The 23,085-nt window shown below is 45.1% G+C and overlaps 1 protein-coding gene across 1 annotated transcript; it reads left to right on the forward strand.

Moving 5' to 3' along the window:
* Positions 1-328: 328 nt before the first annotated feature.
* On the forward strand, positions 329-20,733 carry fgf24 (fibroblast growth factor 24). Its single transcript, XM_007906682.2, has 5 exons — positions 329-360; positions 541-577; positions 13,194-13,371; positions 17,315-17,421; positions 20,214-20,733. Exons 1-5 carry the CDS (start codon positions 329-331, stop codon positions 20,478-20,480), a joined length of 621 nt encoding a protein of 206 aa, XP_007904873.1. The 3' UTR covers positions 20,481-20,733.
* The last annotated feature ends 2,352 nt before the right edge of the window (positions 20,734-23,085 follow it).

Genomic DNA, 23,085 nt, shown 5'->3' on the forward strand with positions numbered 1-23,085 from the left:
TTTGCAATGACTGTTCCTCACACCGTGGGAAAGTGAAGTGAACATTCACCTTCCAAAAGGGTGGGGGGGAGAATTATTTCATAATCCTCTTTTTTTTCTTAAATAGCTAACGAGTCAATTTGGGGAACTCTGTATTTTTTTGTTGTGGTGTGTGTGTGTGTGTGTTTTGGGGTTGGGGTTGGGGAGAGACCCACTTCTCAACTTCTGTGAGAGGCAAAAAGTTCTTATTGAAGAAAAAAAAAGGAGAAATTATTATTATTATTTTCATCTCCCTCCCAATCGTGGAAGAGGATCTCAGCTGAGAAAAGCTCCCAATTTCGGCGAGAGAATGCGCTCCACACCTGCGAAAGTCGTTTACATGTAAGAAAGAATCTCTTTTCGACAGATAATTGTTTTCGTTATTATATTTGCATTATGCATAAAGGAGAAGCATTTGGCTGCAATTAGATGGATGTTGGAGCTGGCAATTATTGATTAATCAATAATTATTTGTGTAAAATAAATAATATTTTCCCTCTCCCCCACCCCTCCCCTCTCTAGGTGCCTTCACATTCTGACTCTCTGCCCCCAAATACAGGTAAGGAATGATTTATACCCCCTTCCTCTGTTTATCTATATAACCCCCTCCCCCCCAAAAAAAAAAGCTCTTGTTATTTTACTTTCACCCTCAATTTTATTTTTCATAATTTATAATTGTAATTTTAAAATTATTTATGTTTATACCAATATCCACCCTAGAACTTTGGAAAAATTCCCCTCCCTGTGTTTGTTTGTTTGTTTGTTTGTTAGTTTGTGTGTTTGAAATTGCCTTAACTATGAGATTATTATATTTTTGTAATAGTTTGTTTGAAATTGCCTTAAATATAAGATTATTATATGTTTGTGTCTATGCGTGTGAGGCGGGGGGTTAGTTTTTAAAGCGAGCCTTAAATACAATTTTGTTTTGCTGACAAAAAATAATACCAGCCCTTTAAACATAACTTTTTTGTAACTTTTTTTGGAGGGGAAAAGTGGGGGAAGTTGTGCTCCCCTCCCCCCCACCCACCCCCCCCCACCCCCACCTAAAGTTAAGGGTAAAGATTTTTTTGTACTGTATTAACAAAAAAGGAAAGTTTGTAAAGTATTTTAGGAGGAGAGAGAAAGGTTTGTGCTGCATATATATATATATATATATATATATGTGGTTGTTATAATAGAATTGGCAAGGTTTATCAGTGAGATGCATTAGGATTTGGAACAATTAGGAACAATTAAACATCTCTTCACGCATGCCCCCGCCCAGACACAAAGTCCTGTGTGTTTAAACTGTGTGTGTCTTTGTGTTGTGAGGGGTGTGGGGGGGAGGATGATAATAATAATAATAATAATCCTTGCATTTGATATAGCACCTTTTCACGTCTTCTAGACGTCTCAAAGCGCTTCACACAATATATTATAAAGTGAATTAACTGTATATTTGTGGGCGAAATGCGGCAGCCAATTGCGCACAGCAGTGTCCCGCAAACAGTCGTGAATTGAAGTGACCAATTTATTATTGATTTTTTTCTTAAGGGAGAAAAGACCAGACCAGATCTTAATATTAATGCAAATGTACATTCTGTGTAAATTTGTATCCAGATATGATAGTCAGACTGGAATCTAATCCAGGATTGTTGTTGTTGGTAGTGGTGGTGGGGGATATGTATAAAACAGCCTCCTCCCCCCCACCCTCACAGTGAGTTACGGGCTGGAACCTAATCCAGGGGTTTGGGGGAGGGACGGAGTTATATATAGAATATGAATCATTAATTATTTATGCTTATACCAATATCCCCCGGTAGGACTTTTAGAAAACTTCCCTGTGTTTGTTTGTTAGATAGTTTGTGTGTTTGAAATTGCCTTAAATATGAGATTATTATATTTGCATTGTATGTGTGTGGGGGACAGGGGTTCATTTTTGAAGTAAACCTTAACTACCATTTTTTTCTTGCCAACAGTGAGTTAAATCTGGAGTCTAATCCAGGGTTCGTAAATGCGGGGGGAATCTATAGAATAACAGCCCCTCCCCTCAGGATTGCATTAAATGCTGGAGTCTAATCCTGGGTCTGAGTGGTGTATGTATAGAATGACGCAGGCACAGAGTTCCAGGCTGGAATGTATATTGAGGAATGTTGGGAGTTTATATATAAATGATGCTGACGTGGTTGTATTTGTCTACAAATACACAGTCACTACACCGAGGCAACACTTCCCTGTGAGATGCTGTACATTGTAAATGTTGCTCAATTGTCTGCCCTCCCCAAAATCAAAGCAAGGATTAGTTATTTATTTACCCCAGTCTCAAACGTCACAGTATTTGGGCCAAACCATTCAGTAAAGTCATGGGAGAGGGGAGGAGTGAGATGAAGAGAGCTCACATCTATTGGTTTTAGTTATTGACTAGTATGATCACAATTTTAGGTGAGTACCGTTTCCTCTACACTGTCTGTCCGCACTCCCAGATCAGCAATAACACGGATTAGAGACAAGAGTAAAGCTTCCTGTAAACTGTCCATCCACACTCCCACATCAGAATTAGAGACAGAGTAAAACTCCCTCTACACTGTCCATCCACACTCCCAGGTCAGGGCTAGAGACACAGTAAAGCGCCCTCTACCCTGTCGTCCACACTCCCAGGTCAGCAACAGCGTGGGTTAGAGATAGTGTGAAGCTTATTCTGTGCTAGCCAACAAGTTACCAGTATGACCTCCCTGAGGTTCCTGGCACAACCCAGTGAACCCTGCTGGAATGTGAGTATGTTTACACATCAGGTGAGGAGAGAATGTTGCTCAGTTGCCTGACCTCCCAAAATCAAAATAGTCCAAGGGTATCAGGCTGTAATTATAAATGGGATTGACAAAGTAAACAATGCGTTCAGATGTATCAAGACAGTAGAACAAGAGGTCGGAGGTTTAAAGTTGCAAAGGGGCAATTTCAGAACAGACACCGGGAAGTTTTTCTTTACTCAGAGTGTAATTAACCTTGAAACTCTGGAACACTCTTCCTCTATTCCTCAGCCTTGACCCCTCATTCCCACCATCAGATCGCACATGAAGACCTTCCTCTTCGACCGTGCCAAGGTCACCTCCCTCCTCCTTCCAGCTCGGCATTGTGCTCCACCACTATCAAGCGCTCAGGGATGCTACGCTAAGTGAGGGCTCTATATAAATGCAAGTTGTTATTGTTGTTAACGACTAGAACAGTAATAACCCTTGCATTTGATATAGCGCTTTTCACGTCGGGAGGACATCCCAAAGCGCTTCACAGAACACACTGTAAAGTGAATTGACTGTATATTTGTGGGTGAACGCGGCAGCCAATTGCGCACAACAATGTCCCACAAACAGTCGTAGATTGAAAATGACCAATTTTATTATTGTTTTTGGTTTTGGAGGGATTATTATTAGGCTCTGTGTAGAGTAAGGAAACTTGCCCAAGGTTTCGCCCTCTGCCTGGAATTGAACTCAGGTCTCTCACTTGCAAAGGGAGTGCTCTAACCACTGAGCTACAGGACTCCACTGGATGAGGTCAGGATATGGTTGAGGTCAGGATACTCGTACTCATTTAAAACACAGTTTGATACTGTGATGGGAGGGTGTTCCAGAGGGATGAAATCAGATGAGTTGAAGGGTCTTCTGCAACTGAACCAATCTTGTGATCTGGTGATAATTGGGGTCAGAGGGACTGTATCACAGTGTAAGTACCAGCTTGGCTCAGTCAGTATCACTCTTGCTTTCAGGTCGGAAATGTGTGGGTTAAAGCTCCAACTTGGAGACTTTGAGCTCACAGTCTAGGCTGATGCTCCAGTGCAGTGCTGTGGGGAGTGCAGCATTGTTGGAAGCGCTGTCTTTCAGGTGAGATATTAAACCAAGCTTCCCATCTGCACCTATTCAGGTGGACGTTAAAGATCCCACGGTACTGTGAGAAAAGATCAGGGAGTTTCTCTCTCCTGGTGTCCTGGCCAACAATCCCCCAAATAAAAATCAGCCATTTGTTTCATGGCTGTTTGTGGGACATTGATTTGTGCAATTGTGCTACCACATTTGCCGATAAATGCACTCTCACACCATTTCGCAGTAAATCCTATGAAGCACTTTGAGATGTCCTTGCGACCCTCCCACGTCAGTGACTGCACGGGTTAGGGACATAGTGAAGCTCCCTCTACACTGTGATAAGGCGCAATACAAATGCAAGGGCTATTACAAATAATTATTATTATATTAAACACAGACCTTTCCTGACCTTTCCCTCGCTGTGGGTGTTTTGGGGTGATCACTAGCCGCTGGCTTCTGACTCAGCAATGCTGCTTTTTGCTCTGTGTGTCCGTGGTGACTCGGTGATTCTCCCAGTGACTCCTGCAAACCATTGTTTGGAGTGTAAAGTAATTCTATTTACAATAATCTTCCAAATAGCTGCGTGTCATAAAAACAAACACTGATGCACATAATGAAAAGTCACAGACAGAGGGTTTCTGGGCACGAGCGTTCCTGTTAAAGGGGCACAGCACCTCAACACATAGCCTCTTCTAATGAGTCCTGTTGGGTCGTGGTTAGCGCGCCTCACATGTAAGACAACCGGAGTTTGATTCCCAGGTGGGGCGAAACCTTAGGCAAGTTTCCTTACTCTACACGCCTCTGTTTATCTAGCAGTAAGTAGGAACCTGATTTTAGTCGATTGACGGATCGTAATAATTCCTCAAAAGAAAGTGGTTAGCCAATCCAGGACTGTTAGTGTGACACTGCTGTGTTTAATTGGCTGCTGCGTTTTGCCCACAAAATACACAATCAATTCACTTTACAATATATTCTGTGAAGCACTTTTTGACGTCTCAATGATGTGATAAGGTGCTTTATCAAATGCAAGGATTATTATTATAATGTCAAGTGCCCTGACGTTTAATCGCTCCCGAATCCTAATGACAGATTATTTGTAGATAATAATAATAATAATCCTTGCATTTGGATAAAGCGCTTTTCACGTCGGGAGGACGTCCCAAAGCGCTTCACAGAACACACTGTAAAGTGAATTGACTGTATATTTGTGGGCGAACGCGGCAGCCAATTGCGCACAGCAATGTCCCACAAACAGTCGTAGATTGAAAATGACCAATTTATTATTGTTTTGTTTTTTGGAGGGATTATTATTAGGCTCTGTGTGGAGTAAGGAAACTTGCCCAAGGTTTCGCCCTCTGTCTGGAATTGAACTCAGGTCTCTCACTTGCAAAGCGAGTGCTCTAACCACTGAGCTACAGGACTCCAACGCGATCAACGCGACAGGCAATTTGCTCACATTAATGTCCACAAATAGCCATGGAGTGAGTGACCAAGTTTATCTGGGGGATTGTTGGCCAGGACACCAGGAGAGAGAAACTCCCTTCTCTTTTGCAACAGTGCCATGTCATCCTGAACAAGCGCAGACTTGGTTTTGAGACTGATCCGAAGGATGGCACCTCTGACAATCTGTCTCTCCCCAGGAGTGTGCTGGGATCGTCAGCCGAGTTTGTGAGTTCCAAGTCCCAACTTGGGGGCTTGAACCCACAACCTTCTGACTCAGAGGTGAGAGTGCTACTGACTGAGCCAGGTTGAGATGTGAGAAGTTGTGGCTTTCTTCCACTGGCGTTGAGAGCGTTAAGGGTGACCTGACGAAGGGTCATGAGGGGGTTAAAGGGGGTGTGTGGAGGTAGGGGATTAGACCGGGTGGCTTATTTGAAGAGAAATGCTAGCACAAATGTGATAGATTAAATGGCTAGTTTCTGTTCCGGAACATTCTATAGATTTGCGAGTTAGACAGTTGGGTCAACCTTTACTGTTGTGTCTGTCTGGGAGGGAGGGAGCAAGGGTCAATTGAACAGTGAGGAATTTATACCATATGACTCAGCCCCACAGCAAGTGTGACAAAGCCACTTGTCTCCTCACGGCGTCATTTCTAATCTGACAAGAATATTTTTTTTGACCAACGTTTTGACGAACACGGCTCCTTTAAGAACTAAACGTGGCTCAGGTCATTGAGAAGAAGAAAGAAATTTGGCGTTTTAATAGCGCCTCGGGAAATGTGGAATGACTGTGTATTTTGTTGTCAAATGTGGCAGCCAGTTTGCGCACAGCAATGTCCCACAAACAGTCGTAGATTGAAAATGACCAATTTTATTATTGTTTTTGGTTTTGGAGGGATTATTATTAGGCTCTGTGTGGAGTAAGGAAACTTGCCCAAGGTTTCGCCCTCTGCCTGGAATTGAACTCAGGTCTCTCACTTGCAAAGCGAGTGCTCTAACCACTGAGCCACAGGACTCCACTTACAAACAGCCATGGAGTGAATGACCAATTTTATGTGGGGGATTGTTGGCCAGGACACCGGGAGAGAGAAACTCACTTCTCTTTTCCAATAGCACTGCGGGATCTTTAATATCCACCTGAACAGTACTCAGGTGGGAGCTCATTTTAATGTCTCACATGAAGAATGGTGCCTCTGTGCCCTACATGTGGGCGCTTACTGTGCACATACACTCTCTTCCCACTTTTAAAATCCATTTGAAGACCTCCCTCTGATTGTGTTTTTGGTCATCCCTCCCACCACCCCCTTCAGACATCACCCCACAGTTTGCCTCTCGATCAGAGGTGGTGTCAGCTTGGCACAGTGGTAACACTCTCGCCTCTGAGTCGGAAAATTGTGCATTAAAACCCTCATGTCAGGACTTGGAATCACGTAGTCTAAGATGACACTCCGTGCTGGGTGGCTGCAGTACTGGGGGGATGTTTGTTTTTACGACATCATTCAGATGAGATGTTAAACCAAGGTCCCGTCCACCTGTTCAGGTGGACGTTAAAGATCCCATGGCACTTTCGAAAAGAGCAGGGAGTCTCTCTCTTCCAGTGTTCTGGCCAAGAATCCTCTAAATAAAATTGGTCACTCACTCCATGACTGTTTGTGGGACACTGCTGTGTCCAATTGGCTGCCGTGTTTCACTGACAAAAACACAATCAATCTGCTTTACAACATATACTGTGAAGTGTTTGAGATGTTTCAATGATGTGATAAGGAGCTGTACCAAATCCAAGGATTATTATTATTATGGATGTGGGTTCAAGTTCCCTATCTGGATTTTGAGCTCGCAATCTAGGTTGACAGTCCAGTGCAGTACTGGGGAGAGCAATGCATTTTCAGAGATGCCATTTTTCTAATGAGACCTTACACCGAGCTACCATCAGTGCCTGTTCAAGTGGACGTTTATGATCCCACTGCATCGATGCTGAGATAGTTCAAATGATTGATCAAATGCAAGGATTATTATTATTAAAGGGTTGGTCCTGTCGCACAGTGGGACTCTCTCCAGAGGGGATCGTCCTGGCTATAAATCTCTTTAAGTTGCTGTGTTGTCAGGTTCGGACTCCACTACCGCTCTGTGCACTGAGGCGAGAGCCATTTGCAGCCCATTTACCCACCGATAAGATCTGCCCAGCGGCCAGGAGTCTGTGATCTGTGGAGTCAGCCTGTAACCAGGAGCTGAGAGCCTGTGTGGGGAGGAGGCGAGGGGGGAGGCAGGGGCTGGAGAGGAGATGGAAATGAGGAGAGACAGGGGAATGGGAATGTGGAGAGAACGGGAAATGGGAATGGTGAGAGGAGACAGGAATAGGGAGAGGAAATTGGAATGGGGAGAGAGAGGAGACGGGAATGGGGAGCTCAATGCTGCGATCAGGGGCATCGTCGGCCCCAGCCATTATTCCGAAGCCAGAGAGATGTTCTGATGATGTGTATTGGAAGGGAATGTGCACTCTCTCACTGGAGGGATGCATCCTGTTTACATAATTTCGGAAAGCATTAGGTGCAGGTTTGCAAGAGCCAAGGCTTGGTGTGTTCGGGTAACTGCTGGAGTCTAACCTACTAAAACTACATAGCTTGCCTTGGCACCACCTTGTTCGACCCTCAACTGTCCTTTCTCCCCCACATCCATGCCATGACCCAGTCTGACTTCCCCCACCTCCGCAACATTGCCTGGCTCCGCCACTGCCTCATCCCTCAGGCCACTGAAACCCTCATACATGCCTTCATTACAACCAGGCTCGACTATACCAATGCTCTGCTTGTTGGCCTTCCCAACTCTTCCCTCCATAAACTGCAGATCATCCAGAACTCTGCAGCATGTGTCCTCTCTCACACCAGGCTCCTTAACCCCATCACACCCACCCTTGCCCGGCTCCACTGTCTCCCCATCCCTCAGAGGATCAAGTTCAAAATTCTCATCCTCACCTTCAAGGCCCTCCATGGCCTTGCCCCCTCCTACCTCTGTAACATGCTAACCCCTTATCAACCTGTCCGCTGACTCTGCTTGGCAGGCTCCGGCCTGCTCAATGTCCCCCGCCCAGCCCACCCCACCATCGGTGGTCAGGCCTTCAGCCTCTTTGCCGCCACCCTCTGGAACTCCATCCTACATTCCCTTCACCTTGCTCGCTCCCTTGCCTCCTTCAAGGCAACCTTCAAGACAAGACCCTCCTCTTCAACCATGCCTTCGGCCACTCTCCTACTGACACCCTTCCTGCCCTCTACACTCCCTGATCCCCAAACCTCCCACCCGCACCCCCTGTTCAGGTAATCACTAATCCCTGACTGTTCAGTGCTTTGGGACATGCTCCCGACATGAAATGCGCTTTACAAATGTAATTTTGCATTGTATTATATCGCTGTCTGGCAAGCTTTCTCGTTGCTTGTCTAGCCAGGACCACCCAACCCATTAAGGGTATGGTTTGCAGGGTTAACAGGAGCTGAGTGGGAGGATTCCCTGCCCCCAGTGACTGGTCTGTCCTTCCAGGTCCTTCCAATGAGCCAGGCTGGGCTGAGCTGTCATCAGCAGTGCCCTGGAATACTGCGGACCCACCTGGCTCAGGAACTGGACTAGAGACTGTCACAGACAGCTGGCTTAATTCTGACATTCTGTTGCCAAACATGTCACCTTGGAGCCAGTTCAGCCAAGGAGACCCCGCTTACCTCTCACTAAGGAGGTAAGCAAGGAGATAGTTAAAGAGAGTGAGGGGTTTTTAGGAGGGAAAATTGCATTATAATAATAATAATAATAATAATCCTTGCATTTGATATAGCGCTTTTCACGTCGGGAGGACGTCCCAAAGCGCTTCACAGAACACACTGTAAAGTGAATTGACTGTATATTTGTGGGCGAACGCGGCAGCCAATTGCGCACAGCAATGTCCCACAAACAGTCGTAGATTAAAAATGACCAATTATTATTGTTTTTGGTTTTTGGAGGGATTATTATTAGGCGTGTGGAGTAAGGAAACTTGCCCAAGGTTTCGCCCTCTGCCTGGAATTGAACTCAGGTCTCTCACTTGCAAAGCGAGTGCTCTAACCACTGAGCTACAGGACTCATGCATTGCATGAAACTGCAGTACTCCCCCAGCACTGCAGCGTCAGCCTAGATTCTGAGCTCAAAATCACTTCTGAAATATTTCACTAACACAGATTTGTGGAATGTTTGTCATATTGGAGAATATTTCAGAGTCAAAGGCAGAAGGCAAATAGGTAGGCTATAATAATAATAATAATTCTTCCATTTGATGTTGCGCCTTATCACGTTGTTGACACATCTCAAAGTGCTTCACAGAATATACTGTAGTGGCTGTGTATTTTGTGGAAAAAAGCTGCAGCCAATTGTTCACAGCAGTGATCCACAAACAGCCAATTTTATTTGGGGGATTGTTAGCCAGGACACACGGAGAGAGAAACTCTCTTCTCTTTTTGAACAGTGCCATGGGATCTTTAACATCCATGCGAACAAGCAGATGGGACCTCGGCTTAAAGTCTGATCCGAATAACTGCACCTCCGATTAGGGCTGCATTGGAGTGTCAGCTTGTGATTCCAAGTTCTGAAGTGGAGCTTGAACCCACAACGTGACTCAAAGGCGAGAGTGCTACCACTGAGCCAGGCGGACACACAAACAACATTCAGAGGCTTTTGACAGATGGCAAAAATCAAAGGGATTTTGAGAGAGGGTGCATAGAGAAGGATTCAAAGAGAGAGAGACAGAGAGATTGAGAGACTGAGAGAAAGGGCGAGATGGAGAGAAAGAGAGTGGAAAGAGATACTGAAAGAGACTGAGTGGGAGACAGAGAGAGAAAGGAAGAGACTGAGACTGGGAGAGAGGGGATTCAGAGAGAGAGAGAGAGAGATTCAAAACAACAGAGAGAGAGAGGTAGAGTGAGAGAGATAATACTTGCATGTTATGAAATGAGGATGTAGCTGTGCTTGTTGAGATAAGGAGGCAGAGAGTGTGGTGGAGAGACAGGCTGACCCAATGCAGGATTCTTTCCTGCCATTTAACTCTAAAAGGAAGATGTTTTCGCAAGCATTGAATCCAGTTTGTATTTTATGTGATGTCCAATTATCAGATGGAACTTAAAGATCCCACAGTGCTATTTGAAAAGAGAAGAGTTTCTCTCCCAAAGTGTCCTAGCCAATAATCCTTGCAAATAAAATTGGTCATTTACTTCATTGCTGTTTGTAGGGCGTTGCTATGTGCAAATTGCCAGCCTTATTCATCTAAGGCACTTCACAGTAAATCCTTGAAACATCTTAATAAGAGGCCAAATCAATGATTATTAATTAGCTGCACGCATTTTCTATGGTCCACATGTGTCAGCCTGGCTCTCGCCTCTGAGTTAGAAGGTTGTGGTTTAAAATTCCACATGGGGTCTTGGAATCACAGTCTAAGCTGACACTCAAATGCAGCACTGTGTTGCATTGTCGGAGATGCTGTTCTTCGGATGAGACGTTAAACTGAGGTCGCTTCTGCCTGTTCAGGTGGACGTTAAAAGTGTCACTGCACTATCGAAAAGAGAAGGGAGTTTTTCTCTCCTGGTGTCCTGGCCAACATCCCCCAAATAGAATTGGTTACTCACTCCGTGGCTGTTTGTGAGACATTGCTGTGTGCAAACTAGCTGCCATGTTCTGCCATAAAATATACAGTAAATCCACTTTACATTATATCCTGTGAAGTACTTAGAGATGTCTTGACGATGTGATAAGGTCCAATGTCAAATGCGAGGATTATTATTATTTGTTCTGGTCAGCCAGATATCTGACACATGGAGAAACCCATCACCGTGCTTAAGACTCTCCAAACCTAACCACTGAGAATTTCCTTCACACGTGTTCAGTTTCCCTGTGTCTGGAATGGAATATGCACTCTCTCCCGAAGGGAGACAGCGTGCTCACATAATTCAAGAAAGGATAGGCACAGGTTGGCAAGAGCCAAGTCTCGGGGACCCAAGAGTGTGTGTTGGAAACATACACTGTTGTTTAACCAGCTATTACCATTGACAAGCTTTTTGTCTTGCTCCTCCCTACCTCTGCAACCTATTGAAACTTCACCAACCTGTCCACTCCCTCCGCACGGTGGGTACAGACAGGCCTGCTCCATGTCCCCCGCCCTGCCTGCTCCACCATCGGCAGTCGGGCCTTCAGGCTTTCTGCCCTCACCCTCTAGAACTGTAACCCAGAGCCCCTCTACCTCACGTTCTTCCTTGCTTCCTTCAAGGCCTGTCTCAAGACCTTCCTTTTCTACCATGCCTTTGGTTATCATCCCTCCTTCACCCTCCCTGATCTCCACCCCTCTCTGATTCCCAAACCCCAGCTCTGGTGCAAACCCCTCATTGTCAAGTGCCTTGTGTGGTCCTCCTGACGTGAAAGGTGCGATATAAATGCAAGTTGTTGCTATTGTTGTGACCCATGCTGTCTATAAAGTCTGGGTGATGTTCTCCTGCCTGTAAGTGCAAGTTGTTGCCCTGCAGGGGGCTGAGAGGAGAGCCATGGTGAACATCTCTCTGCTAAAAGCTGTAATACGTTATACACACTTGTTTTCTAACTTGGATTTTTATTATTATTAATACTAATAATCCTACTATCTGTTAACAACAACTTGTATTTATATAGCGTCCCTCATGCAGGGTAGCGTCCCAGAGCACTTGACAGTGGCGGAGCATGACACCGAGCCAGGGGCAGGTGGAGGTGACCGTAGTTGCGGTCGAAGAGAAAGGTCGTCACGTGTAACCTGAAGATGGGGAAGGAGGGAGGCAAGGCGGAGGGATTGAGAAAGAGTTTTCCAGAGTTTCGGGGCCTAGTGGCTGAAAGGGGGGTCACCGATGGTAGAATGGAAGGCACAAGGGACAAGCAGTGCCTCTCAGGTCAAAAGGACGTTTCAAAGCCCTTCACAGAATTTTACTGTAAAGTGTAGTGACTGTGTATTTTGTAGGCAAACACAGCAGCCAATTTGTGCACAGCAATGTCCCACAAACAGCTGTGAAATGATTTTACCTGAGGGCCAGGACACCAGAAGAAAGAAATTCCCTTCTCTTTTCCAATTGTGCTGCAGGATCTTTAACATCCACCTGAACAGGCACATGGTTCCTCAGTTTAACATCTCATCTGAAGGTCAGGAGCTCTGACAAGGCAATGGTCACCCCAGCGCTGTATTGTAGTGTCAGCCTGGAGTGCAAGCTCAAAGTCCCAATGTGGGGCTTGAACTCACAACTTTCTGACTCAGAGACGAGAGTGCTACCGACTGAGAGAGGCTTCATCAAAGCTTGTCACAGGGACTGCTATTATCTGTAATGTACACAGAATGCAGACATGAGGGAGAAGGGAATGGAGAGGTATGGGATAGGGGGTGAGGAGCGTTGGAGGCTTATGTGAAGTATGTAAACCAGCACGGACTAGTTGGGTCAAATGGCCTGTTTCTGTGCTGTAATGTTCTATGTTAATTCTATGTATTGCTCTCTATAATATATGCAGGGGCTGCTATTCTCTACCTTGCCCTCTCCTTCCGCTTGTTTAGAGCACGACTTAAGACCTTCCTCACCCTCCACCCGACTTGGTGTCAGGCTCCTCCACTGTTAAGCGCTCTAGAATACTGCCCCGTGTGGAGGGCGCTGTGTAAATCACGTTGTTGATGTTACACACAACCCCGTTTACTCTTAACCATGTGAGATCAATAGATATTTGTTCAGTAAGGGTATCAAGGGATATGGGTCAAACGCGTGCAATTAGAGTTGAGGTACAGATCAGCCGTGTTCTTATAGAAGAGCAGAACAGGATCCAGGGGCTGAATGGCCTCCTCCTGTTCCTATGTTCTTATGTTCCCCCTCACGCTGACCGTTTCTGCTCTTAACAGGAGTGCAAGCCCAGGGCCTCAGATTTCCGGACATATGTGGAGAACCGGACACGACATTCAGATGATCTGAGCCGGAAGCAGATCCGGGTTTACCAGCTGTACAGCCGGACCAGTGGCAAGCACGTCCAGGTGCTGGGCCAGCGCATCAGTGCCAACGGCGAGGATGGGGGCCAGTATGGTGAGAGGACGGGCTCGTGGGGGAATGGTGGGAGGAGCTGGAAACAACTGACAATTTTTGTTATTCTTGTTGAGTAAGGATATCAAGGGATATGGGGCAAAGGCCGGTATATGGAGTTGAGATATAGATCAGCCATGATCTAACAGAATGGTGGAGTAGGCTCGAGGGGCGAATGGCCTGCTCCTATTCTTGTGTTCCTAAAATGTCATGCACTCGCCTCTCAAGCGAGAGAACCCGGGTTTGGTCCTCAATCCATGACTGTATGTGGGACACTGCTGTGTGCAATTGGCTGCCGCGTTTTGCCCACAAAATACAGTTAATCCACTTTACAATATATTCTGTTAAGCGCTCTGAGGTGTCTCGACAACGTGATGAAGTGCTGTATAATAATAATTCTTGCATTTGATATAGCGCCTTATCATACCGAAACCTTTTCAAACCCCCAAATAAAATGGGTCACTCACTTCATGGCTGTTTATGGGATGCTGCTGTGTGCAAATCTGCTTCCGCATTTGCCTGGAAAATACACTACACTTCATAGTAAAATCATGTGAAGCGCTTTGAGATGCCTCAATGATGTGATAAGGTGCAAATGCAAGGATTATTACTGTTGTTATGAATTCCCTCAAATGATTTCTGATCCGTGGCTTTTCAGTTCCATATTGTCCTTTGGGAAAAGAGATTTTTCCCTGTCTCAGCCCTAACCCGAATAGTATATGAGGCTGCGGGATCATTAGATTGAAAGAGAAAAAGGGAGATAGAGGAAACTTCTGATAAGATGCTATCTCTATATTCTGGCATCACTGTAAAGTCAGAGGTAGTCTCCATCTCTTAAATACTATTTCCTTTTAATCTTCCGGCCTCTGTGATCTTCGCGTCTGATGTGATGCAAGGAACCAAGCTGCCTCCATGTGCGTTTCCCCTTTAAGGCTCCTGATCGCAAGCTGGTGACTACGTTAATTTATCACCAGCAACCTGGAACCAAGTCCTGTTATGTAGTGGTTATACACTCGCCTTGCAAATGAGAGGACCTGGGTTTGATTCCCAGGCAGGGCGAAACCTTAGGCAAGTTTCCTTAATCCACACGCCTGTGTTTACCCAGCAGTAAGTAAAAACCTGGTTGTTAGTCGATTGGCAGATTGCCTTTCCGGGGTTAATAATCCTTCCAAAAAAAATCAATCTAAGACATTCCTATGCACAATTGGCTGCCATATTTCGCCCACAAAACACCCAGTCAATCCACTTTACAGTATAATCTGTGAAGCTTTGAAACATCTTAACTACATGATAAGGCGCCATATCAAATGGAAGGTTTATTATTATTATTACTCTTTAACATTCCATAGCCATGAAACCTCCTCTTTAACAGTAAATGACTATAGAATCATCCATCCCTTTAACAGTACATACACATCTTTAATGATAAAGGTCACCCTCCCCTCTAATAATATTGACCCATAGAATCACCTTTGCCTTCAGCAATAAATGGCTAGAGAATTGCCCTTTCCCTTAACCATAGAATCGCCTGCCCCTTGAATAATAAAGCCCACCCTCCCCTTCAATAATATTGCTCCATAGAATTGCCCTCCCCTTCAACAATAAAAGGTTGTAGAGTGAAGGAGCCGAAGAGAGTGCAATAATATCCTCGACATTATTTTTTTTAACACACATGAGGCACCTCATCCTGCCTTTAACATCTTTGAACACCATGAGACGCTACTCCATGTGAAGAGCGTAATAGAGATATAAGGGATTTCTCTATAAGAGCACTCTATAAATGCAAGTTGTTGTTCTGAAAGCCTGTATACGCCACATCCACAGCTTTGCCTTTTTCTACACTCTGAGTTATTTCATCAAAGCATGCTGTTAGATTTGCCTTTAACAAATCTATACGGGTCTCATTTTTTTGGTCATCTGGGTGTCTGACACAAGTGGAAACTCATCACTGTGTTCAACAGTCTCCAAATCAAACTGAGAATTCTACTTAGGCCACGTACACATGAAAATGTCATGTTGTAATTTACTTGAACAGAGGTGAACGGACAGTAGCAACCATCCAGTCTTCATATCCAAGAACAGTGGATAATTTTAGCAATCAATCCCTATATATCACCTTTCCCTTTAAGTGGGTCTTGCTCCCCACTGGAGTTCTCTATTCTAATCCCATTTCCTGCTCTTTCCTCAGACCCTCTTGAAAATTTCTTTACAGTCTTTGCTTCAATAGCGACTTATGGTGAAGGATTCCATGTTATCAGATAACTATTTGAATGATAAAACATTTCTAACCTCCCCTTTAACTTTTCCAGTGACAAAGCACATAGTATCCTTTCAACGTTTCAAAGGCTGTTACTGGATCTCTGTTCCATTCAAAATGTTCGCCTTCAAAACACCAGTCACTACACTTTACAGTGTATCCCGTGAAACACTTTGAGACATTAAAAATCCTGTGGCACTATTGGAAAAGAGAAGGGAGTTTCTCTTTCCCGGTATCCTGGCCAACAATCATGGCTGTTTACTGATGTGCGCAAATTGGCTGCCAGATTTGTCTCCAAACACAGTCATTAAAATTGAGAGAATGAATCACTTTGAGACGTTTTCCTGATGTCGACCCTAGAACGATTCTATGGATCCAGCTTTAATAGCCACTTGTGGGAATGAACTCTAACAAGCCTCTGAATGAAGTTCCTTCTGTCCTACCTGAAATAACCTGCACTTTTACCATTGGCTCAAAGACCCAAATTTCCACCAAGGCTTGCCTGCCAGACCATTTTGTCGTGTGGAAATTGTGGAAAATCTTCTATCTCAATCTGTGAGCCAGATTGCCAGGAACCAGGTTCCCACAGTCTCTCTGCCTTGCCCCCTCCCTTGCCTTGTTGAAGGCCTGTCTTAAGACCCTCCCTTTCGACCATGCCTTTGGTCACCCATCTACCTCTAACCTGCACCTCTCCTGATCCCAACCCCCTGCTCGATTCCAAATCCTTGACTGTTTCACGCCCTGGAACATTGTTTTGATGTGAAAGATGCTATACAAATGTAACTTGTTGTTGTTGTTCCAAATTGAGACTAAATTTCATCGTAAATCTGAAAATGAAATGGTTTCACAGGCTAAGACCAGGTGGAATTTTGGGGCATCTGGTGTCCTTTCTTGCGAATTAGCAGGGCTCGCCCTGGTGTGTGTTGATTCAGCGTATAGTTTGTGTTAGCTTTGTAATGTTTACAACTAATGAACCACCCAGTCATATAGCTCGTTCAGGGGTCAGCCAATGCTTAGTGTGGCTCACACAGTTTCCTTAAAGGGACATGTATTACAGTTGCTGGAACTGACACGCTGAATAATAATAAATAATAATAACAATCCTTGCATTTGATATAGCGCTTTTCAAGTCTTCTAGACATCTCAAAGTGCTTCATAGAATATATTGTAAAGTGAATTGACTGTATATTTGTGGCCGAAACACGGCAGTCAATTGCACACAGTAGTGTCCCACAAACCGTCGTGGATTGCATGACCAAATTATTTTTTTTGAGGGATTATTATCCCCAGAAAAGTGATCCGCCAATCAACTAACAACCGAGTTTCTACTTACTGCTAGGTAAACAGAGGTGTGTGGAGTAAGGAAACTTACCCAACATTTCGCCCTGCCTGGAATAGAACCCAGGTCTTTCGCTTGCATGGCGAATGCTCTAACCACTGAGCTACAGGACTTCATGATGGGGTGATTCTTCCCTGAGGGATCCAAAGCTGTGGGACAACAACTCAACAACTTGCATTTATATAGCGCCCTTCAAGACGAGGGGGTGGGGGGGTGGAGCAGAATCTCTGAGCGCTTAACAGTGTTCCGTCATCCTTACACCTGTTTGTGCGCTGCCCCTTCCTGGGCTAACCTCACCACCGCGGTCACTGTAACACTCAGTCCACATCAACTCCCTCTCCTCAATCCAGCTCTGCTTGTGGTGGAAACGGACACGTTCGGGAGTCACGTGCGGATCAAAGGGAAGGAAACGGGACATTACATCTGCATGAACAAGCGAGGCAAGATCCTGGGAAAGGTAAAGAATGCTAGAAAATTTCACATTGTATGGATGTCTTCAATTGTTTCACAATACATCATTCACTTCATGGCAATTCGTGGGATGTTGACTGTGAGCAAATTGGCTGCTGCATTTGCCCACAAATACAGTAAACTCCTGATAACTCGTCCCAACAAACAACAACAAATTACATTTAAATAGTGCCTTTCACATCAGGATGACGTCCCAAGGTGCTGGACAGTGAAGGGTTTGCACCTGAGCTGGGGGTTGAGATCAGGAGTGGTGGAGGGTAGGAGGGGTGGGAGGATGACTGAAGGCATGGTTGAAGAGAAAGTCTTGAGAAGGGTCTTGAAGGAGGCAAGAGGGTGGTGGGGGTGGGGGTGGGGGCTGGGGGAGCAAGGCAGAGGACTCCGGGATGGAGTTCCAGAAAGTGGGGGCAGAAAGGCTGAATATCCAACCATCATTGGTGGAGCGGGCAGAGTGGGGGGCATGGACTAGGCCAGTGCCCCCAAGCGAGCGGAGGGACTGGACAGGTTGGTATGGTATTAGTAGGTCACAGAGCTAGAGAACAGGAAGACCATGGAGGGTTTTAAAGGTGAGGACAAGGACCTTGAACTCTAACCTCTGGGGGATAAGGAGCTAGTGAAGCAGTGCAAGGGTGGGGGTGATAGGATCGGGAGAGGACATGAGCTGCAATGTTCTGGATGATCTGCAGTTTGTAGAGGGAAAAGTTGGGAAGTCAGGCAAGCAGGGAGTTGGAGTGGTTGAGCATGGACGTAATGAAAGCATGGATGAAAATCTCGGCAGCCTGAAGGGAGAGGCAGTGACTGAGCCGAGCGATGTTGCAGAGGTGGGGGCGGCAGAGCTGGTCAAGGCACGGATGTGAGATAGAAAGGAAATTGAGGGTCAAATAAGACACTAAGGTTCCGTACTGGCTCAGTAGCGAGTAATCAGGAGCGGCAAGTTAGGTGAATGCATAAGTACATTAAAAAATGAGGCCGGGATATTGACAGCATGATGACTTAATTGGTAGTGACAAAGTAAGCCAGGGTTGAGTTATCAGGGGTTCACTATACAGTCACTACACTTCACAATAAATTTTGTGAAGCGCTTTGAGATGTTTATCTGATGCAGGTGCTGTATCAAATGTAGGATTATTATTTTAATAGAGATAAACAGAGAGGTGGGGAATTTGGGGGTGTTCCAAAGCAATGATCTGGGACAAAAACAACATGCATTGCCCATGTTGGACACAGCATATATAACATGGAGATTTCTCAATGCTCTTCATAGAGCTTTCTGCAAAGTGAAGTCATTCTATTTGTTGGCAAATATGGCACAACAATATCCCACAAACAGCCATGAAGTTAGTATCCATTTTTATCTGGAGGAATGTTGGCCAGTACACCTGGAGAGAATTCTTTCTCTTCTCCGTTGGGTGTTCATATCTGCCAATCAGCCTGGCTCGGTTAGTAATACTCTCAGCTCTGAGTCAGAGGGATTCTGAGCTCACAGTCTAGACTGACACTGCAATACAGTGCTGGGGGAAGTGTTGCATGGTTAGAGGTGACGTCCTTCAGATGAGATATTAAAACGAGGTTCAGGTGGATGTTAAAGATCCTGCAGTATTATTCGAAAAGAGAAGGGAATTTCTCTCTCCCAGGCTCCTGGCAAACAATCCCCCAGAAAAAATTGGCTGTTTATTACTGTGGACAAATTGGCTACCATGTTCATCTACAAATCCACAGTAACTAACTACACTTTGCAGTAAAAACTTCTGCTTTGAGATGAGCTCCTAAACTGAAAGGCGCTGTATCAAAAGCAAGGATTATATTAATTACATTTATTATTATGAATTAATGATAAATTGCATTCAATCCCCTCCGTAACCTGGCCCCACCCTACCTGTCTGATGTCCTGCAACACTTCCGACCTGGGCACTCCCTTCTCTCAGAGGGCATGCCCCATGAGTGGGCCAGCTATTCTGCTCCCATTCTGTGAAACTGCATCCGAGAGTCCCTCCGACTCACCCTTCGCTCCCTCCCTCCCCACATTGAAAGCCTGCCTCAAGACTTACCACTTTGGCCTCACATTGGATCATTTTGCTCCCCCGCCCTCAGCTTCTTCAACCCCCTCCAGGAGTATCTTAGCACCTAATATTTTTCAGATTTGGGTAATCAGGATGTGTCCCTCCAGGGAGAGAGTGCGCATTCCATTCCAACAATCTATGTCCGGAATTTCCATGTGGAAGTGGGATGCATAAAATTCTCAGTTTGGTTTGGAGACTCTTACACATGTGGTGATGGGTTTCTGCAAGTTTCAGACACCTGGCTGACCCCCAAAAAATTCAGTCCCCTCCCTTTCAAGTCATGTAAAGTTCTTTCCTATGGATGTAAAAAACATTAGATGTAAATATAAATTGCACGTCATAATTCTCATAATAGTGTTGGAGGCCACAAGAATAATAATCCGTACATTTGATATAGCGCCTTATCACATTATTGAGGCATCTCAAAGTACTTCAAAGAATATACTGTATATTCTGTGGGTGAAACGCAGCAGCCAATTGCACACAGCAGTCGTGGATTGAGTGGCCAAATTTTTTTATTTTTTATTTTTTTATTCATTCATTCATTCATTCATTCAGTTATTTAGTTAGTTAGTTAGTTAGTTAGTTGGAGGGATTATTAACCCCAGAAAGTGATCCAGCAATCAACTAATAACTGGGTTCTTACATGTCAATGTCACATGTCACACTCCCTCAATGACTGACGCTGTATTTTGTTCCCTCCCCCACCCCTCATCCTCAGCTGAACGGGAAGAACCGGGAGTGCGTGTTCGTGGAGGAAGTGCTAGAGAACAACTACACGGCTCTGGTGTCGGCCAAGTATAAAGGCTGGTACCTAGGTTTCACCAGGAAGGGACGGCCGCGGAAGGGCTCAAAGACCCAGCAGAATCAACGGGAGGTCCATTTCATGAAAAGACTCCCCAAGGACAAGGGAGACCATCACAGACCTTTCAAATACACCACTGTCACAAAGAGGACTAAGAGAGGACGTCACCACCGGGACAGCTAGGATTCCTGCTTCTTCCCTCTCCCAGGCCTGCCCCGACTCAGGCCTATGCCTGGAGCCACGTTTTTTTAAGTGAACGGAACGAAACCGAAGATACTTTATTTTTCTACTCATTGCGAAAGGAACTCTGAATACGGCTGATATATATTTAAAAAGGGAATTGGGGTGTGTGTGCCTGTGCGAGTGGGTGTGCATGTAGGTTATTTATAAGGCGATATCTCTTTTGGCTTCTTCAATAGGGATGGGGCTGCTCAATGCTCTTGTGAAGCCTGATCCCGTGTGGGGACTTGTATTATTATTATTATTGTCTTCTGAGTCAGTGTTGGCCTTGTTGTTCCTGTCTCCCTCGCAGTAGGGATAAGAAAGGGAGGGGGGTCAATAAAAGACCCGCCAGCTACACCCACTAGCTCCTGCTCATTCCAGTCTTTCTCCCGAGAAGATCACTTGATCAGGACTTATCATTCCAAACAATCATGAAAGTGTCAATTCTTTCAAATGCAAATTGGATAGATTTAGGAAATAATATTTTAGGATACAGTATATGAGTTCAGGACATGACACTCGCATGCAACTGTCAGGGTGGTGGAAGGTGAACTTGGTCTTCTTTTGTCTAGCAAATGCTTTGTTCCATGGAACACTTCTACCACCGATGGACGCCATTCATGCATCGTGTCTGTACTGGTGCTCACTCCCCCACTGGAGCTCTCTACTCTAATCCCATTCCCTGCTCTCTCACAACCTTTAATATCATTGTTTCCAGGAGTAAGTATCCAAATCCCTTTTAAATGCTGTTAAGGATGTGGCTTCAGCAGAGGTTGGTGGTGAAGTGATTGACAGGTTTACCAAAGCACGGTGGGAAAGACGTCTTCTCTTTGATTTCCCAGAGATGTCTTCACCTGTGGCCCTCTGCTTATTGACTGGCCAATGAGTGGAAATAGTCTCTCTGGATTTCCCTTCGCATCGATGCATTAGCCTTACACATCAAACCTTTAATTGCTCCAAGACGCTACCTTGTGTGAAAATCACTATGTAAATGCAAGTTACTCTTGGCGGCTGTTCGAAACCTGCTCGGTTTAGACACAACGTCATGCGAATGATGGGATGGTGGAAGGTGAACTGAATGGACCTTGGTCACACAGGTTCGGTCACACAAATTCTTATGCTCTTATGTTCTTAAGAGAAGAGCTCAGAAGAGAGACAAGTTCAAAATGTATAAAGAATCCATAAAAACAGTGTTTTTCATAGTTAGTTACATCAGAAACTTTCAACTATTATTGTTTTTTTACATTAAAGAGATGAACATTACAGTATGTTTGGGGTGAAGTCATGGTGGAGACAGAACCTGCCTCATTTAGCTTGCGGATTTGTTTATTGTGACGTCCTGTCTGACAGAATTTATTCTGTTTGTGAGTGAAGCTTGCTTCAATCAGTAATAATATCCCTAAAATAATAATTCTTGCATTTGATATAGCGCCTTAACACATCGTTGAAACATCTCAAAGCACATCATAGGATATATTGTAAAGTGGATTGACTGTGTGTTTTGTGGGCGAAATGCAGCAGGCAGTTGTACACAGCAGTGTCCCACAAACAGTCATAGATAGAATGGCCAAATTATTATAATTTTTTTAAGGGATTATTACCCCTGGAAAGAGATCTGCCAATGGACTAACAACCAGTTCCTACTTACTGTTATGTAGACAGAGGCATGTGAAGTAAGGACATTTGTATAATGTTTTACCCCGCCCAGAGTTTGACAACTACTACGCTTTGGGACTCGACGAAGAGAGAGTGTCTCTCTCTCTCTTACACTTCTGAAACAGAAGGTTGTGGGTTTGAGCCTCATGTTTGGAACTTTGTACTGCTTGGAGGGCATGGGTACGAGTATGTTGGAGGCACCTCCTTTGGGTGAGATGTTAAACCAAGCGGGGGCACGTCTCCTCTTGGTGAATATTAAACATCCCGCAGCTGCTGAAAAAGTGAAGGGAGTTTCTGCCAATGTCCTGGTCGACAATCCTCCAGATACAAATTGGACATTTGACTTCGTGGCCGTTTAAGCGACAAATTGGATGTATTGTTTACCCACAAACACAGTCACTCCACTTGTCAGTTATGACGTGGGCTGGCCTGAGGAGAGAGCTTCAAATTGTGATGAAGTGTTCTCAGTGACAGGGTGGGATTCTGGGGCATCCATGCCAGTGCCTCGCCCCCCACCCCACCCTCCCCTTTTCCTTCCCCCCGATACACACTGTCCTACCTAATCACAGTGCAGGCTGATGCTCGAGTGCTGGGGGTGTCGGGTTGGGGGTGTATGATCAGAGGTGCGGAGGTCATTACACTTCAACAAATGCATGAAGTGCCATGAGAGATAATACAACAACAACTTGCATTTATATAGGGCCTTTCATGCGGGGTAGCATCCCGGAGTGCTTCACAATGGCGGAGTCTGACACTGAGCCAACGGTAGAGGCAGTGGGAGGTGACCGTAAGCACGATCAAAAAGGAAGGTCTTTAGGTGGGATTTGAAGGTGAGGAGGGAGGGGACAAGATGGAGGGATTGAGGGTAAGAGTTCCAGAGATTTAGGATATAGTGAGAAGTTATTGACAT

The sequence above is a fragment of the Callorhinchus milii genome, unplaced genomic scaffold, assembly GCF_018977255.1.
Source record: "Callorhinchus milii isolate IMCB2004 unplaced genomic scaffold, IMCB_Cmil_1.0 Scaffold1, whole genome shotgun sequence".
NCBI lineage: Eukaryota > Metazoa > Chordata > Chondrichthyes > Chimaeriformes > Callorhinchidae > Callorhinchus > Callorhinchus milii.

Coding starts and splice junctions, on each gene's coding strand:
- fgf24 (XM_007906682.2), top strand. CDS start 329: ATGCGCTCCACACCTGCGAAAGTCGTTTACAT. Junction 578..13,193: donor CTCTCTGCCCCCAAATACAG/GTAAGGAATGAT, acceptor TGCTCTTAACAG/GAGTGCAAGCCCAGGGCCTC. Junction 13,372..17,314: donor CGAGGATGGGGGCCAGTATG/GTGAGAGGACGG, acceptor TCCTCAATCCAG/CTCTGCTTGTGGTGGAAACG.